This window comes from Apteryx mantelli, chromosome 30, assembly GCF_036417845.1.
Source record: "Apteryx mantelli isolate bAptMan1 chromosome 30, bAptMan1.hap1, whole genome shotgun sequence".
Lineage (NCBI taxonomy): Eukaryota > Metazoa > Chordata > Aves > Apterygiformes > Apterygidae > Apteryx > Apteryx mantelli.
This window is the reverse complement of record NC_090007.1, coordinates 3683135-3698675: the sequence shown is the minus strand read 5'-3', so window position 1 is coordinate 3698675 and position 15541 is coordinate 3683135. Positions and strand designations below refer to the sequence as shown.

General features: G+C 38.1%; 1 protein-coding gene across 4 annotated transcripts in view; it reads left to right on the top strand.

Moving 5' to 3' along the window:
* RANBP3 (RAN binding protein 3) overlaps nucleotides 1-15541 on the top strand; it is a 45245-nt gene that overhangs the window by 2385 nt on the left and 27319 nt on the right. For 3 of the 4 annotated variants that reach the window (XM_067313029.1, XM_067313028.1, XM_067313027.1), the window contains exon 2: nucleotides 10835-10890. The exons of the other annotated variant lie outside the window; for it this stretch is intronic. In XM_067313029.1, the coding sequence (XP_067169130.1) occupies nucleotides 10835-10890 (56 nt within the window). The remainder of the gene's footprint in view (nucleotides 1-10834; nucleotides 10891-15541) is intronic. 4 annotated transcript variants of the gene reach the window in all.

The window sequence follows — 15541 nt, the reverse complement described above, 5'->3', positions numbered from 1 at the left end:
CTTCGTTATGAGGTACGAAGCTAATTATTCTTTGAAACCTCTTTCTAGGTACTTTTATCTATAGCGTGTCATTCTTGCAGATTGTTTTTGCTTAGCGTGTTTAAACAATAGCTTTCCTTGTCTGTTCATGCAAGTGAAACTCTCTTTGGTTCCTATTGCCTTGATTGCTGCAACAAATCTTTTGGCCTTGAAAAGTGCTGTTTGTTCTGCTTGCGTCCTTTCAGCTTACTAATAAAAAACTCATTTTAACCCATCACTTGTACTGTGGCACCTCTTTGTTTCAATTCATTCATTAGTTTCTCCTTTTTAAACAATATATCAGTTATCTTTACTTTCTAGGTTCTAATGTCTCTTAGTCTATTGTCTTAACCACCACTGAGGTGTGAATATTATCTCCAAATAACAATTCTACCGATGTCTTTTAAGCCTTCAAAAATGAACAGTCTTTCTGTGGTGCATTTCTTCACAACTACAAGCATGCCCGTTAATATTCTCATAAATACTTTGTTTTCCTTTTTCTTATCCTTCCTTAAAATGTTCTTTTCACTTGTCTTTCCTCTCTTTCTCTAGTGAATTGGTGAAACTGCAAAACTCTATGTCGTGTTTTGATGGCAAGCTTTATCTTGGTGGAAGGTTGCTGGATTAAGGTGTGTCCCCTACTACAGAGAGGGAGGTGAAAAATGAGGTGGTTCAAATGCCACCTCGCAAGGAAGCTTGTACTGTGCAGTTTTGTAGAAGCAGGTCCTGATCTTGGCCTTTCCCCTTTATTGCTGAGAGCAGATGAGCTGGTGAGTGTAGAGCTAATGAAGAAGGGGGAGGCTGGCTTCTTGCCAGCTGTCTGAAGTTTCACTGACTTTGTCACAAAGATTTAATGATGTTGTGATAACGGTTTTTGGAATTGATGTTATGAGAAGTTTGATTCTGTGATTTGATTTTGTGCAATCCTTGGAGACAAGGATTGGGAATGGTAGGCACAACAGTTATTGCTACTATTGTATAACAATAGTTATTGAATAGTATTAGAAACATTCTGTTAAGTCTGCTGTATGGTATTCTTTGTAGGTATTTTAGCTGGATCCTGACTTAAAAATTGACTTTAAAAAAAGCCACAAATTAGGCAGCAAAGTATCATGGAGATCTAGAGGACTTCCTGTCAGTCATAAATTCGCATAAGCCTGAAGGCTTTTCTCATTAACTTGCTGTTAACATACAACTAGCGGTTTGTTTGTGTATAACTTACTCCTGAAAATGCTCCAAGTGCTCACTAGGTGATAGGATCTCTTCATGTTGAGCATGAATTATTTTATCACCTTTCAGGTCAATTGAAAGACTTCATCTTTTTCTCATGTAAAGAAAACCACCAGGTTTTACACTTTTCTCTTTCAGTACTGGATGCCTGCACTACTCTCTGCTGGCATACTCTCTTTTTAGGCACTTCATTAGGAACTAAACACACTTTACTTTGCTTTATGAAATTGCTGAGTCTAGAGGTCAAGATCATAACAAGTTCACTATATCTAACTACCTTAAACTTGCACAAGGCCAGGAAAATGAAGTAGTTCCTTTCAGAGCTAAAGATATGAATCCTTTGCCAAACTTATATGATACTGAAATGCCTTCTGTGCTTCCCACCCCTCCCCTGACTTTACAATTCAATTTACTTTTATGTAGTTTTGGAGGAAAGGAAGGTCTGTTATGATTTTGAGGGGAGAACTTGGCACTCTGACCTTTCATCTTTTTAAATATTCAAGATTCTGTTATTGGAATGCTAGGAGATCACAAACACTTGTAGAGCTCTGTACAATATCATCTTTACATGCTGATTTTCTTCAGGTAAACTAATGGACACAAAGACTGATTTTTTGTTTGGTTTTTTTTTTGTGAAGTGCTAATAATTCACACCCAAATGCCATAAACCACTGTTTACAGGATTAAACTAAATACTTTAATATAATCTGCTGTTAACACTTTTTGGAATTCTTTGTAAATGTTTTATCTGCACTGCAAAGTCGCTGGATGCCTCATGGTTTTCTTCTTCCTATCAGATGAAAATAAGCTGCTACTTTCTCTTTTTGAATTTTAACACTTGCTTCATATGAAGTACCTGAACTGAAACAGTAAAATTTCTTAATGCAGAGGGTAACATTTCATTTCCCAACTCCTTGTAGCATTAATAGAAATAACATGTTCCACAAACACAGAAGGTTTGAGCTTTAAATATGGTGTGTGGAATTTTATTTCATTTTGAAAAAAAGTAAGAGGTATTCTGTATTCCCATGCTATCTGTGGAATTGCTGTGTAGAAGTAGCCTGCTTACATATATTATAGGAGACAAAATATAAAATGGTTTGAAGATGAAACAGAGCATCAGATTTTTTATTTTGTAAAATGCACCTTATCAGAGTTTTGAAAATACAGCAGGAATATATGTATATTTTTCTGATGTCAGTTATATTCACTATCACATCATTTGTGAAGTCTGGATATAAGTGACCTGGTGACAGTCTCTCTACTTTCTGCCATTAAGTAGGACTGGATATCAGCCATTGGCTTGGTATCTTGTTCTTCAAGTCTGTTGATAGCTGTTGGAAGGGAAGAGTCTTATTTTGTCATTATCCAATTTAGAATCTTAGTGTTGCAAATGTCTGTTTTTTTTTAACTTATCTCTCAGCTCTTGTCTTTTCTATCATGGTTATTCCAGTCTTTATAACTTAAATAGTATCAAGGTGAAAGAGAACATTTGCTGCCTAAGCTGTTCAAATAAACATAATTAAATTTAACTATAAACTTTTTGTTGTTGTTGTTTATTTTTGCTCAAACTGTAGTCAGAGGTACTTTTCTTCCTGCCCTGGGTTGGTACCCATCATAAACAGAAAGTTGCTCCTGATTTTGCAGGGGTTGGAAAGTCCTGGGTAGAATCTCTGTAAGCACATATGGAAAAGCGTGGTTTTCTTCTACTGGCATGCAATTTTTTTCCCTTAAGTCAGAGTCCCTAAACTTGAAACAAATTTAATAGACTCAATGATACTACATCTGGTTCCATGAAGGCATTTTTTTTTTTTTAAGAGGAGAAAAGAACAAATTATTTTAGTGGCTAGTTACTTTTTAATACGTGTTTATTTTGCCAAACTATTTTCTATCAGGGAATGTTGCAAAGACATTTGTCTTTGTAACATTGTTGGCTATATTGTAACTGATCCTGCGCATATTCTCTAAAGGAATTGGGACAACTTATTTTTGAGTGTGCAGTTATGTTCTCAGTTGAATGTTTTCTGGTTAGCTGAATGCTTTTTACAGTTTGTTTTTTGTTTTGTTTTTTTTTCTCAATAAGCTAGTGCCATGCAGTGTTCTTGGGCTGGTACAGATTTTGCTTGTGCTCATCTCTCTTCTTTTTTTTTCTTTTTTTCTTCCAGAGTGCAGTATAAAGAAAACACATGCAGTTCCATTTAAGTATTGATACCAAGTAGTCTTGAATGCATGTAGAATTCATGAGCTATTCTACAGTTGTGTTTTGAGTGGTACCAAAACAAACAGGAAGAACAGCTTGTGCTGTAAGCAAACTATATGTACTGAGAACTTATAGTTCATGCAATCAGTGCTTAATGGTTGTAACTAATAGGCTGTTTTTGTATCACCTAATCTTTTTATTTTTCAAATATTTTTATCAATACTAGTTTTTGCCAATATATTATTCAAGGGTAAAGAAAAAGTTCCATAACATCTAAATAGATACCTTATTTTCCTTCTGACCTTAGCAAAATTGTTACCTTTCAACCTTTCCATTAGTATAAGGGAACAAGCTGATTTTTTTTTCCTTTGATTCCTATTAGGTATCATAATGTTGGTGCACCTTGACACTTTCTGGATATTTCTTTTTCTTCCTATGTCTCCATCCTGTCCCTTCTCCAGTCCTTAGTGTGAGTTGGTTTGGGGGTTCCCCCTCCCCCAGCCCTTTCCTTTTCCGTCCTTCACCTGTATCTTTTTTGATGAATTTTTGTCATCTGGTTTCAGTGTTCATTTGTATATTGGTTTTATCGCATCTTGGTTTGTATTCTGCTCCTACTGATTGACCAGAAAGGATACATTTTTCTTAAGAGATGAGGACATATGAATTGACTCTATATACTAGTAGTGTTCTTGGTGTTACTCATCAGTAGTTAATATATTTTGTGATGATGTAAGGATGCAAGTGAGGCATGGTTTGTGGAGAAAAAAGATAGACCAGTTGATCTAGCTTGGAAAAAAAACAGACCAGCTTTGGGGTGTACAGGTTCATCTTCCAACCGGAAATAAAATAAGTTATCTATAAAGCTAAATATTCTGAGAACTAAACAGGTCTGAGTTTAACTGGGTTGTGTTAATCAGTTAAACCATCTGAGAGAAAAGATAGTAGGTAACTCTGAGTTTGAGATGAAAATATAAAGGGAGGAATTGATAAGGCTATCAACTGCTGCTAAAAAGAGTTAGCTTAGTTCTAAAGAATTTGGAGTGCTTTGAGGGGGGGGAAATGGAAGTAAATTATAACATGCCCCTGACAACCAGTGTTTTCAGAACCAGAAAACTTGTGTTTCCCTGACTTTTGGAAAGTTAGTGTTGGCCTTCTTAAACAAATATCTTGTTGATCTCCCCTAAAGAACAGCATATGAGAGATCGGAGATGGAGTGGATGTTTCCTGAAGAGTGTTCTTTCACTACTGTTTTTCTTCTTAGAAGACTAAGAAAAGCAAAGGTGCCATTAGATCACACTTTCAGATGAACTTACTTCATCCTTTCTTTCCTCCAGTTGATTGTTTGTCTCTGTAGTCCCATGTACTCTGTAGTCATGTAGTCCCATGGTCTGCAACTAGTGTGGCAAAGTATTAAGCAACTAGAATGTATGCAGAAAGAAGATTATTTAGAAAAAGCTTTTCCCAGGAATCCTTTCCCTTCATACTGTCTTCAATCTCAGTAACTTGAGAAGAAAACGTACCAGTGCACTGAGTGGAAGCAGGCTGTATGTTTGGAACAGACAACAATCTTAAACACTACAGTAAATCCTCACTTGAACAGAATTCTCAAACTCCTGGATTTTTACAGGTGCGCACCCCAGACTATAGAGTTCTTCCAGTGCACCAAGCGACTCTTGAGAGCTGAGGGTGAATGTAAGCAATTGTTGTGCATCAGATTGAACTCTTACTGGACAATCGGTGAAGGACCGAAACCTAGTTAACAGTGAGAGAATCTCAAAAACATCTGCTCTGGCTCTATCCTCTCCTATTTTCTTCCTCAACGTTGCCCCCCAGAAAGTATCCTCTGAAGTATGTTTGGGAGTTAAAATTCAGAAAGTCTATTAGATGTTAAGAATCACAGATGTAACAGTTTTTGTGGTGCATTACAGTTCATATTTTGATCCCCAGTTCGGCCTCTCACAGGCAATAAATTACTACTCGGTCCTTTTCATGAGTTAACAACCTAATTGCCATTCTCCTTTTCAACATTTCTCCTTTGTTCACAGGTATCATCCAGGTTTTTGTGTATATATACAGTCAGGTCTGTTGGGTTTTTCAGTAATGGGCCATTTCGTGCTTCAGTAAATATCTAAAATTTCGTATTACAAAAGTATTGTGGCTGCTAGAGATACCACCAGCTGCTATGGTTGCATTAGTTTGAACTGTTGAATAGGTAGGACAAAGCCATGTTTTGTCTAGTTGCTGGAAACATTTATCTCTTAGTTTGGTACAGCTACATATAATCATGTACCTGAGTTAAACCTAGTATTAAACAGTATGTATACCTTGAAGATGCTGTAGCTCTGCTGGAACAGTTGAGACAGTAGCTTCTGTTTTGTGTTTTGGTTTCTAAGGCTTGTGAAGCAAGCTGAGTGGGTACGACAGCATATATATTGATAATGTCTCAGCTATGAAATGTCTCAAGGGAATTTAGTCTGTGAAAACCAGCACTTGAGGCTTTTGTAATTATCCATGTAGTTTGAAGTCGTTGAAGCTTATGAATAAACTGCAGGAAGGAGTTATGGGGATTCAGCCATTCTTCAGACTAGTTTGGTAGTGTCTTCTGAACAGTGGCAGACTAAGTGGTGTGTGCATGATCCTGATCTTCAGTTTGGGGAGTTACTGTCTCTGTTATAATAACTATTGAGGATCTGCTTTGCTTATTCCATGCTTAGGCTTTCAGATCTTGGAACACCTTTAATGAGACTGAAAATTGACATTGTTTCTGCATCTTCACCTTCTTGTGTTGCCTTGTTTCTGTCTGCCTGTCTGAAGAAGAAACAAGCCTGTTGCATGATTTTTAGGAACTGATATTCTGTATACCTTATCTTAGGTGAAGGAGAAGATCTCATGTTCTCTTACTGTGTGTTGTAGCTTAATTTTGGAAGCCTTTTTTTGTCTTCTTTTTCTCCCTTATTGTTTTTTCCCTTTAACTTGATGACAGTTCTCTGGAGCTGATAGATCTGTTTTAATTTCAGACACCTTGGTGGAATGGATGCTTGCTTGCTAAATGAGAACTTGACCATCATGATGTCTGTTAGTACAAAGGACGGTGTAATTCTCATTTTGGAGCAGCACTTAATAAGCTGCCACAGTCACCATGTGAAAAGTTATGACCTAGCATGTACATTTCTGTTCTGCAAAAATAAAATCTCTTATCTCTGGTCGGGGTTCTTCAGTTGATTTGAAAAATTGACTGAAAAATATTTTGGATACTGACAAACTAAGGAATGTGATCTTGGGGAGGGAGGAGGAGGAATAACATGATTCTTGGATCTAGTATGTCAGTATCGGAGGATTCTTGCTGCATACTTTTGTGAGATTGATAGTGAAATGCTGGATGAAGTTTGGTATCCATTATTTATGTTGAAGAATCAGCAGATTGGACGGATTGAGGACAGAACCTCCTCCTGAGAGTTGGTTTTGTTTGCCCTGTTTATTGAAAAGAAGTATGGATGGTGATGGGTAGAATGTACAAGTTCCTTCACAGGAAAAAACATTAAGTACTAGAGAACTCATTAATCTAGTAGATAAATGCATTCAAAAACATGCTTGGGAACGGGAATCTGAAAGTTGAAGCCAGACATTTGAATGGAAAATTGGGTATTGTGAGTTTTTATCAAGTGAGGTGATAGAAGATTAGGGGAAATAATGAGGGCTTTTCTTTTAATGTCTTTAAGAACTAATGCATTTGCTGAAAATGCCTCCCAAAAGTAATTAGGCTCAAAAATATGTAATGGTTTGTGAAATAATAGGAGGTCAGATTAGATGACGTAGTGATCCTTTCTTGCCTTAAGTTAGAATGAGGCAAATGTTTCTCTTTTGGCGTTGTGGCCTTCTTACAAGACTTCAGAAGGCACGTGATGAACAAGTGGAAGAACATCCTTTGTAGAACTCACAAAGCTGCTTAGTTTTTCCGTATAGAGATCAAATCCCTCCTGTGCTTCTGAAGGAAGTAAGGCTCTGTGAGAGAAATGTAATCATATACTTAAAGGCTTTATGTACCAGAAACCAAATTAAAGTTGTGTAGACAGCATTGTGCAATGTCTTGCTAAGCGTGCAAAGTCAACTTCTGAAAAATTAATGTTTCATTAGTGGCAGTAATTTTCTGAAAGTATCTTTCTTAGACAAAATATCCATTGTGTAATGGTATAGTAGTATGCGCACACATCCTCAGCAGTACTGTAAGTCTTCAGTCCAGAACGTGCCTTATTAAGCAAAGGGGTAGTTGGTAGCAGTGATCGATTGCCGTCTCATTGTTGTTACTGCTGGATGCTATCTTGTCAATTGGTTTCACAGGCAGCAAGAGGAATAATGAGATTCCTACATCTTGAGTGCTGGAGCTTGGGGGAGGGTGTTCTCTCGGTGGATGGAAACTCTCCTATCCTGCATGAATCTTTCTTCCACCTCCTCTAATGTGTCTCGTCACAGTTTTTGGCTTCTTTTCCCAGTCTCGTTTCTCTGAGCTGGCCATAATCTCCAATACCTGAGACTTTCATTCCAGGTTCTTTTCTGCTTCCTCCTCTCCTCAAACTTTTCCTTCCATGAGCTTTCTGCTGTTCCTGGCATCTATGTTCTCTCTCATCCCCATACCCCTGCCTCGAGTACTTGGTTTTCCATCGCCAGACTCTTTCTCATTTTGTCTGGTTCCTTGGCATCAGCTCCTTTGGCTCCCTGTTCTAGTTCTTTGCCAGCCAGGCCATGTCCATCCCCTCCTTGCATTGCTGTTGGATCTGTTTGCTTTTTTTTTCTTCTCCCTTACGGCTTTGATTCTGTATTAAATACTAAGTAGACAAGTAGGTCTTCTCTATTAGATCTCTCTGGTATCTTTGGAACTTGTTACAGGAATCTCTTGTATGTTGTGCATTACAAGATCAAGTCCTAATTTCTGGCTACTCTCCAAAAGGGAAGTACAATAATACAGTGTTTTATTGACTGGATTGACAGTCTTAGTTAAAAATAGTTTGATAGAAGCTTACTAGTTGTTACTATAATTATAGCCCTAACGACTATTCAACTATACCAAGCATGGTAAAAAGAAAGGAAAATCTCTTTGAAGAAAAGGGTTTAAAAGCTTAAATCTTAAACCTGAGTAGAGTCTCCCACAAGCAGGTTATACCGAAGCCAAGGGAATCGAGAGGGATCCATGGCCTGTAGTGATTTAAATGGTGGAGTGCTGGGCCTTTGGACTATCTTTCAAAGTAACCTGAAGATCTTGTTACATTTCAACAAACTTTGTGAAAAGTGTAACAGGTATTCTTTGATATTGACCATACATGTATTTCTTTTGTTTTGAAATAGATTGCATAGCCCTCAATTTTTCAAATAAACATCACTTTTGAGCTTCAGTGGTGTTTGATGCATAGCACTGTCGGAGAATAATTTGGAAAATAAAGGAAAAAAGAGCAGGACAGATTGTGTAATAAGGATCTGTATTTCAAGTTTATTTTTAACTTCTGTTGAACAAGTTATGCCAGTCGTGCAGTGTTTTTGCTGGGTTATCTCTCTGGGTGAGACCTGCAGAAGAGCGAGAAAAGGCTTTTGCACCCTCGCGAACGCACATGGTTCTTGGGATGTTTCTTTTGTCGTTGTCGGGTACAGCTGTGTGTCCCCCGCTCAAGCTAGAGCCATCTAGTAGCTAGCAGCTAGCTATTAGTCAGCTGTGCTGACCCATGTGCTGTAGCGACCTCACAGTCTGCCGGTTCAGAGAGCCGAAATGATTTAATTCTCACAAACGTGTGTGTGTGGGGGGGGGGGGTTTGCTAGCTCCCTTTGGGTACTAGCCCTTGTGTAAAGGGAAAGAGGTGGGAGTGCGTCGGACAGCCGGGAGCGGAGCTGCCGCCTTTGATGGCAGCTAGCCATTAGATTGTTTTAGCTGTGCCACGAAGCAGCACACTTGGTTTAACATGCATTTCAAATGCTATAATGGAATTTTTCTTTGTTTCCACTTACCTTTTCTTGTTGTTGTTTCATGACACTGATTCCACTGGCTGATCAGGGTAAGGTGTTCAGGGCAGAGCCTTTTGTTTGTGAAGTCATCCTGTAAAAACAGACGGTACAGTTTGATATTTATAGCTGTTTTTCCTGCCAAGAGTAAACTTTTAATTAAATATTGAAGCAATTTGGTGTTAGAAAAGTGCCTGTATCATACAGTTAGGACATCATGTTTTCTTTGGCAAGATCACACTGCAACTGATTTAAGGAGGATTTTGTGAACCTGTCCTTTTTTACAAGCAAGGTAGTTCTTCCTAGTTGGCTTTAAATTAATCTTTTATAGTAGCCTTTCAAGTTCTAAAAGTTCTTAATTTTAATTCTTAAATATCTAGTTTTGTTCTTATGATTGAATAATTGCAACAGTGGAACTTTTGCAAGGACAACAGCCAAAAAACACCCCCAGCTCTCACTGAGTTTCCTTGTTTCACAAGTCTCACTCTGAAAACAGGCTTAAATGTTGAACTTATCCTTTGCCCTACAAGCATTTAGGAAGGCTGCTGACAACATAGTGTACATGCAGTTTTTCTTCAAATATAGCTCATGCACAAGGCCTCAGTTTGTTAAACTCTCAAGAATGCTCACTTCTGCTTTATTTCCTCTTTTTGAGGTCAGTAAGGGCAGTGGAAAAGATGTATTCATTGCAGAAGTTCATTCTGTACATGAAGACTAAGTGTTGGTGTGCTTATTTAGAAAAGTGTCTTTCCTAGTAACATTTGAATCTGAGCTTCGAGCAGAAAGTAGACTTGCTCTTCAGTTACACGGAGAAGACTGCTGCCTCTGTAATAGTATACATGGGATATTTGATTTAAATCAAAGACCTGGGAATGTGTGGAAGATTGAAACCTTTAAAAAGCTCCTAAATTATCTGAAATGCAGGTATCATTGACACAAGTCTTAATGACTTCCAAACTTAGGTATCCTTTAAGAAGGGAGTGTTTGGGCAAAAAATCTTTGATACATCACTGTAGGAAAAGGAAAAGCTTTTGTCAGCACAGCTTGTTCAAAAAATAAAGTATCCCGGCAAAGGGCCTTTTCCTGCTGATGTGTCAAGGTTGATTGGAAAGCTTCTAGTATGATGAAAGTACTGGTTTAAAATAGTTAAGTCTGTAGGTAAAGAGTATGATACAGTTTTCCGATATTAGTTGTATTGCTTTTCTTAAAACACTTTCTTTTTGAAAATCAAGTCCTCAATAATTATTATAGGTTACCAGGAACTGGTGGAAACAACTTCTTGTAACTAAGACTTAACTGGTTTTGAGATTCACTGTTTGTAAAAGCATCATAGAACATAGGATTTTAATATTAATTAATAATTAATGCATTTGGAAAAAACAACGATTTCTCTTTTTGCAGAAAAACCTGCCATTGCTCCACCTGTCTTTGTATTTCAGAAGGATAAAGCACAGAAGGTAAGGAGATGCTGATAATGTGTATGACGTTTTTGTCTTCTGTAGCCTTTGCTCATATTCCATGGTGAGCAGCTGTTTGTATATATTGTTTGGAAGTTGAAGATGGATAACAGAGCATTAATATTTTTAATTATATTTTTAATTTTATAGAGGGTGGAGGGAGAAAGGTGGGAAGAGGTGTGATCATGGTGTGAAATGGGTAGCTTTTCAGACAGAGGATAGATCAAATCTGGGACAAACCATGGGTGCTTTCAAAGCTGTATCTTGAAAGGATCAGGTGGCAAAGAAGTGCTGACAATTGCACTTGCATAAGAGAATATTAAATTCTTTCCTCTGGTAGTGGAATCAAGACAAAGCAAATGAAAAACATGGTCTAGATTATTGCTTTTCACCTCAGTATATTTAAATATATCTTATCATATCTTTGTTTATTAAGCTCTGAAGTGCATAATTACCTTTGAAAGTGGTAATCCTGTTCCCTTACCCATCCCTCCACCTCCTGCCATTTGTTCCTGTCCCTTCCCTTTGGATCTAAGCTAGCAATTACAGTGTTGAGGTAAGTTAGAGCTATGCACTAATCTGATGGAAAGTCTTATGTGAGTAAGCTGGCTTTGAATCAGGAGGCTGATCCAACTCACCTGTGCCAGCATGAGGAGCAGAACTTGTGAGAGAAGTAAGTGTTGAAAGGGGGAGCAGGACCTTCTCTATATGGGAACCTGCTATTATATTGAATCAGGTATAATGGAAACCATGCCCGTATAGACTGAATGCAATATAGTTTGCATTCCTTTAGACTTTGAAAGAGACATGTAAATGTTTTAGATGAGTGCTAAGATGTAGTTTTTGTTATGTCTTTTTTTGTTCAAACAGGAAACCTTCCAGGTTCTTATGTTGTTAAAATTTTAGTAAGATAAATTGTGAAGAATCTCAAGAAATTGCAGTGTTTAATTATGCCTTGTCAATAGTGAGTAAAAGCTGTTAACACTTAAAATAATTTCGAAGTTACCCTTGTTTCAGCTGAAACTATAGGACTAACAGAAGTTTTTTCACCTTTGTTTCCCCTTCTCCCCCAAAGGGTAGTTGGTATAGCTGCCTAATTGCTCCAGTACTATTTAGGTGTGGAGTAGGTTGCCCAGAGAGGTTGTGAAGTCTCTATCCTTGGAGATTGGTCCTGGCAACCTGCTCTAGCTGACCCTGCTTGAGCAGGGAGATTGGACCAGATGATCTCCAGGGATCCCCTCTTCACACCGTGGTGAACTTTCTTCCCCCGGTATCCCTTAACCTGGCAGTACTCCCACAGTTAGATTGGAATAATGATCATAACCATCTACAACACAAACGGAACATGTTACTGTTTGCTTCCTTTGCTGGCCTACTCCTTCAGCACTAACCTAGCGGGACTTGTGCTCTGATGTTTCTTCATGTTGTATGTTCTGCACACAGCGTTATGCTATACAAGCTAACGTGTTGGTCTGTGGGACAGACCAGCTCCAAATCCAGCATGTTACAAGGGAATATTTATAAAGAACCTTAATGAACTGAAGGTTTCATGTCTCTGTGGGCTGGTGGAGAGGATCCAGGATTCCAGGGAGAGGGATTTGTGATTTAAGTCTCCCTAGCTGCCTATGAGGATGCTGTAGGTATCTCTCGATGCTGAGCAGGTAGCGCTGCTCAGGACAGCCTCTGTTGAGGCACAGCTTGAAAGCCTGCCTGAAGAGATGGCAAGCATAGGGCTTATGGATGGTGGGCATAGAGGCCTGTGGAGGAACTGAGCAGCTTGAAGGCACAGGGAGGGGTAGAGATGAGTTATGGATTGATCTAAATGGTATGTAGTGTTGATGCAGTCGTGCTGCCTGAGAAAGGGCTAGTCGTGATCAGTGTGGATGTGGAATAGCTGTAGCTTGGCTGGAGAACAAGGTTCATTTCTTGAAGCAGATTATGAAAGTCTATCGGTGGTATCTGTGACTTGATAGCTGACTTCCGAAGTGTAATACATCTAGATTAGGTGTAATGAGATGCAACAAACCTAAGTGTTTATGTTAAACTGTGCAAAGGTGTGGAGATGTACAGTTTTCTTAAGGGGATTTAATAATTTTAGCTTATGTGGTGGGGGGGAGTGTGTGTATTTGAGAAAATGAGTGAGAGAAGTATCAGTGCTGTGTTTCCTGCCTTTATAATAAACAAAGGACCAAAGCCTGCTTGTTACTTGTGCCACTAGCTGTTTTGTGGAGTTGCTATGATAACAATACAGTAAAAATATGATGCTGTCAGGCAAATGTTATAGCCACTTGATATATGCTTGTATGTATCAAAGACTACTATTTAGGACAGTTGAGTGTCTCAGCTAAATCGAGAAAAGGTGATCCTTAGGTTACATAATGTTTGAGACCTTTCACTGTGATTTTTTGAAAGATTAATAGCTGTTGCAAGTGGTACAGTTAACAGTTGGCTCCGCTATTGTTTCCATAGAAGGCATCTAGTTAAGTGAATTGCCTGCCAAAAAAGATGATCCGTATCAAAACTGACACAGAAAAAAAAGTTAAGAGGAGTTTTTCTAGAGGAAAATTTTTAAGAAAGGACAGTAGAAAAGTAACTTTGAAATAGTTGGCACGTGCCACACTTCTAAAATATGTAACTTGTCCATCTAAATTACAATATTCCTTTAGCAAGATGTCTGTCTAGTCAAGTTGGCTTTCCTCTGGAGCCGTAAGCAAGGTGTTTATGAAGGGTCTTCTCTTCAGTCCCAGCACAGCTATCTGATACTAAGCTGAGAGTGGGGAAAAGATGTTGCACTGTGTGTTCAAATTAAGTTCTAGCTGTCTGTGATGATTGTTTAGATGTTTGTCTAATGCTCTTCTGCATGAAACGGGACATCCTGAGCAGATTTTCATTTATTTATTTTTTCCAGCATCTGTAAGCCCTCTTAGTATTAGGACTGGGTTGATACTGTTTAATGCTCTTAACTGACTTTTCTGGAGCTAACATTGTCTACTATTTACTTAGAGAACGTTATTTTTCTAGAAATCTCTACTTAAGCTTGTTCTCATAAGGTGTCCATGATTCCCATGACACATCCATGATTCCCTTAGGAGTTGGGAAATACTCAGCATGTTGCAGGATGAAATACATACTATCCTGGAAACTAACTTTTAAATTGGTTACTCAAGCTAAGTTTGTATGCGGTTTACTAAAACATCAGAGCATACAGTTTGTGTTTATGCCAAGAAAATATATGGTGGTTCAGCATGGTGTCTCTTGATTTTTTCCTTTTGTTAAGGAGATTCTAGTTGTTTTCTTTTACAGTGAAATACACAGGATTAGCCTGGCTGTTCCAGCTCTTTCCACTAGAGCTCTCAAGGGTGGATGTAAACTTGGCTGCCCATGACTAGTCCACAGTTAAGCCTGAGTCTTTTCCTTTCATTAGGCAGTTACCTTCTCTTTATGGGGTGGGGGGAGGAATGGATTTTTGCTCTGTGGATTTTTTTGCAGTTATTCTGGATGCTCTGAGGAGTTTGCAAATAACAGACCAAATATCTGTTAGCGTATATATTTGTCAATGTAGTCTGGCTGTATATACTTCTTGATAGATGGTCTTGCATTTTAAAGTCTTTTGTTATTCATTGTGTGTTAGTTTCTGAACTGTAGTCCTGCTGGTTGTTTATGCTATCTTGTTCAGGCTTGCCTGGTTTCTCCTCGAGAGTGCTGTGACTGTTGGGTCGTGTTTTAGGGTCCACATTTTCAGTCCTTTCCAGACTTTCCATTTAGGACTTGTTTCTTTCACCTACTGCTGTCCCCTCAGTTTCAACACTTGTTGGGTGAGAAGATCTTCATTTTCATTGTTTTGCTGCCTCCTTGGATCCTTACAACAACAATTTTTACCCTATTCATTCAGTTTTCTGCATTACTGAGTGAAATGGATAAAGTTCTGGCAAATATTTGACTGATGATGTCCGAACTTAATCAGAAATCTCATTTGTTTCTTTATGTACTGGTATTCATTTTTCTGACAAGCAGAATTCTTGCTACTGACCAGTAATTCTGGAAAGTTGCATCAGTTTATGAAGATGTAGCTTTTAAGATCAGAAAGCAACATAAAGTCCTAGCTTTGCTATATAAAGCATAGAATATGACTCTTATTTCATTATCTGTCCCAATAACTTATGCATGAAGTAGACCACGCTTTTCGGAGCACTTCTTGAATTAAAGATTTCAAGTGATTAAAAACAACTTTTCTCTATGATTCATTTTTCTCACTTTAAAAAAAAAACTTGGCTTATTGCTCTGGAACTATTTTTAACTTCTTCCAGATAGCCATTGCAAGACAGTTTCCGGTCACAGGTTACTTGAAGTTGCTACATGAAGTTAACTTTTAACATGTGTTCCCGAGATCAGCTTATTCTCAAAACTTTCCTGCATTTTACATTTAAAAATAGGTGTAGTATCTGAAAGAAATGGAGCCAGTAATGGGCTCATGAACACTGAGGACAGCTTTCTTCTAGTATTTATTGCCTGAGCTTTTAAACACTGTATTTACTCAGTACTGGTATATCACACTGGGAGCTATTGTGAACTTACATTTTTGTTTCCTGGAAACTATTTGTCCGAAAATGTTTTTAAGGTATTGTCCTCTGCTCTGCAAATGTGAGCTGTG